This window comes from Dioscorea cayenensis, chromosome 3 (genome assembly GCF_009730915.1).
Source record: "Dioscorea cayenensis subsp. rotundata cultivar TDr96_F1 chromosome 3, TDr96_F1_v2_PseudoChromosome.rev07_lg8_w22 25.fasta, whole genome shotgun sequence".
In the NCBI taxonomy this organism is placed as follows: Eukaryota; Viridiplantae; Streptophyta; class Magnoliopsida; order Dioscoreales; family Dioscoreaceae; genus Dioscorea; species Dioscorea cayenensis.
The window spans coordinates 15,535,137-15,538,759 of NC_052473.1; the positions used below are offsets into that span (position 1 = coordinate 15,535,137).

At 33.0% G+C, this 3,623-nt stretch overlaps 1 protein-coding gene across 1 annotated transcript; it reads right to left on the reverse strand.

Moving 5' to 3' along the window:
- Positions 1–999: 999 nt before the first annotated feature.
- On the reverse strand, positions 1,000–2,773 carry LOC120250655 (putative UPF0481 protein At3g02645). The gene is made up of 2 exons (XM_039259489.1): positions 2,418–2,773; positions 1,000–2,332 (listed from the first exon to the last, which is right to left on the reverse strand). The coding sequence occupies exons 1-2, from the start codon at positions 2,771–2,773 to the stop codon at positions 1,000–1,002; spliced, it is 1,689 nt and encodes a 562-aa protein (XP_039115423.1).
- Positions 2,774–3,623: the final 850 nt, after the last annotated feature.

Genomic DNA, 3,623 nt, shown 5'->3' on the forward strand with positions numbered 1-3,623 from the left:
GTGGGAACTTGATGTGATTTGCACACTTCTTAAAAATTAACAAACTAAATGATGAAGCTGGCCATCTCTAAAAGCAAAAGTAAACATCTTGATCACTACCTTGCAAGTTAAAAGCAACAAACAAAAGATATTACAGGTACCTTTGGTGACACTAAATTAGTGTGGTTTCATGTTAAATTAATATTGATTAGTGCTTTTAGATAAAAGAAATATTTTGTTATTGGTTTAATCTTGATTGTATTGGTCATTATTTTTCTTGATAAAATTTTATGTGCAAGGCAATTGGAACAAGATAATTAAAAATAAACAGTACTACTAAACAAGAACAGTCTCATATTGGATAATTACAAAAATAAACAATAATATAAAATAGTGATAGAAGTTAAGTTCAATTGGCTTTAAACAAATATGTTCACGTTATATGTTGTCAACAAATGTCTTAACAATGGTATTAGAGTTTCGGATAATGAGAAAAAAAAAAAAAAACTCAGGCAAAAGTGACTTGTAAATGACTTTAAGGACAAGGGTCCAGAGCAAAAGAAAGACAAATTACGATTGATTACCTAAATGACTTTAAGGACAGTCGTCAAAGATGAACTGTAATATAAATAGTACTAAATGTGGTTTAATAGTCCAATTAAGGTTTAAGGTCTATTTGTTAGAACAGCTGTTGATCAGCATGTTTCACAAGAGATTCAACAATATGTTCTACTACACTAATAAATCTGAGTTGAGCTTTTATAAACATTTTTAAAGTTAACTAGGTAGAGTTTGGTTTATGAGATTTGAACTTCACCTAATATTAAAAAATAAACTTGGTATATAATGATGATGAATTGATGATGATGATATCACAGTAGTTGAAAACTCTTAACACACTATCTTGTTTTTTCATTCCATCACAACAAGAAGTAATCCACAAGTAAAATAAAAAAAAAAATCAGACAAATCTAAAGCAAACACTGATCAAATTCAAAACAATATTGCAAGACTTAATAATTACTGTCCAATGATTGCAGGATTGAACCAGCGAGCACAACTATAGACTGAGCAAAATGCCTGCAAACTGGTAAGCAAAAGCAGCAAAATAGCTGCAAGAAATGTGAGGAACTGCCATGAACCAAAAACATACTTCTTCATGAACTTTGTAGTCTTCACTCTCCATCTACTGCTATAATATTTGTTCACATCTTCTATCACTTTATCAAGAAATGGCACTCTTGTAAGCCTAACAGATCTACTCATTGAATTCCACAGCTTCGCGACCTCGCCGTCGCTCTTCATTTTGTTCAAGATAATCCCTCTTTCCCTTAGAAGCTTTACATCCTCATCAGTATCTATAATTCCATTCATTAACTCGGTATACCGAGTAAAAACAAGAGGTCCTGATGCCAATGATGATTCATAGGCTACCAAGTTCCTAAGTATAACTTCAGTGTTGTTGTCCAATTTAACAGTAGGAAGGTATAAGGTGACAGTCTTTAAATCAAATTGAATTGTGGTCATATCTCCTTTTGTTGCCGAGAAGCTAATGCCTGCATTGACAAGTTCCCTCACTGATGGAATCATGATCTCTTCTATCAATGGCTGCTTGCTGATGTTCTGATTTGAACTTGAGTTTTCGGTCTTCGAATTAGCACTTGTTTCAGAGAAGAAAAGATATTCAACTGGTTTTTTCAAGACAGAGAACACTGGCAGACTGGTGATTATCTTCCAAGGTACTTTCACCAAGAACTTTATTGGTTTTGAGAACAGAACTTGCTTGATGTATTGTATAACCGATCCATTAAGGCCCGAAGCCGCTGTCCAACTTGCGTTGAAGAATTGTTTGATATGACTAGAATCATCATTATTAGTTTGATCAATTGATCCCCCGGCATCGTTTTGATCTTCATGGATATCTATAACTTCACAATTTTGTTCTTCAGGTTTCGGAACAAGAATGTAGTAGAGAAGCTCTAACAAATGAGCATGTCGAGTGACATCAATGCAAAGAAAATTTTGCATCATCTTGAATGGACAAAGGGCTCTCATGAATCCATTCAACATCAAAGTGAGCACATCATCTGCTTCTTGAAGTGATGAACATTGGAACTCCAAACAAACTCTTAACAAGAATAGAGGCACTTGATTCTCTAACATCATAATGTCTCTTAGAATCATATTGTGAGCTGATTTCCTCCCGGCCTTGTCTACCAAATGAGACATTCTGGACGGCACTCGCCGGAGAACTTTACCTTCTTCCGGTGCATAACTTTGCAGAAATTCAAGCAAAAATGATGTGTCAACTATCATCATCCATGCTAGTGTTTCACCGTTAAAATCAAGATACCTATTCAATATAAAGATACAATTTTAGATCTCTCATCCTATTAGCTTAAGCTTTACAATCTAGAATAAAACAAACACAAACAAACCTGTGATAATGTGCGTGAGTAATATGCTCAAGTTTAATAAAGTGCTCGACAACTTGTTGAAATTTTTGGCCATGGAGTTGTTTTTGAGCACGCTTCGCCGCCGAGAGCTTGTACCGTTCCATCTCATAGAGTTCCGGTTGCCAATGATGATATGGACCGAGGGCGATGAGTTGCGGAACAAAGGCTTCAGGTTTGCTAACTCTCAGAGCCTTTGGCACGCTGAAAATTGTCACAGGGATGTCGTGATCATCTTCGGTGCTTTCCTCAAGATGTCGACGGATTTGGATAACCCACCGAAGCTCATCAAAGAGATGGTTGGAGTTAGATGGTTGTGAGGATTGGTTTGAAGAATCCATTGATGTATTATTTGAGAACTCTAGTGGTATTACTATACTGTATACTTTCTTTGTGTAGTGCTTGTGGTTGTGTTTGTGAATTGAGGATGGCAAGGTGAATATTTATATATTTATGCAAGTGTAAATGCTTGCTTTAGGTAGGTGAAGCATAGCAATTGGTCTGTGTTGTGATTAATTATTCAAACAATGTGATACATGTTCATAATATTTCGGAACGCAATTTCATTGCACAATACTATATGTCAACAACTTCCTAGAAAAATCCACAATATTTCTTTCTTCCATTTTATTTTATTTATTTAATTTTTCTTTGTTGGCTTTCTTACCTCAACTCTCTGTGGCTTGCTAGTCAAAGGAATTGACTATTTTGAAATAAATTCATAAAATTATTAGGATTTAAAAAATAAAACTTATTTTACTTCAATGTGAAATCAATATTGCTATTATTATTTAAAGGTTATTTTTTTAAGTAAATATTATATATCAATATTATCAATTCCATATTATTTTTAAAACAGCATTGAATATAAATCAATTCAAGATAGGATAAATAAAATAACATCATGGAATTTCTACCATAAACTTTTATGAGTTGTGAAGTTATGTTTTAAAAATTATCTTTGTTTTAATTTTAAATATGCAAAGTACAAAAAGAACAAAGTTAATAATAAACAGCATGTGATTAATTTATTTATAAAATAAAAATAAATAAATAAGTCTAATAATTTTTTGATGGTAATTCATGAATTATGACTTTCCAAGAACAAAAAGGACCATCAATGCGAGGGAGAGTTAATTTACACCTGCATGCTTGATTAATAATTTACTTTTACAATAACAAAGTTTGACA

Excerpts from the sequence above, each read along its gene's own strand:
- LOC120250655 (XM_039259489.1), bottom strand. The coding sequence starts at position 2,773 with ATGGATTCTTCAAACCAATCCTCACAACCATCTAACTCCAACCATCTC. Across the intron at positions 2,333-2,417 it reads ACTCACGCACATTATCACAG|GTATCTTGATTTTAACGGTG; the intron begins GTTTGTTTGTGT and ends TATATTGAATAG.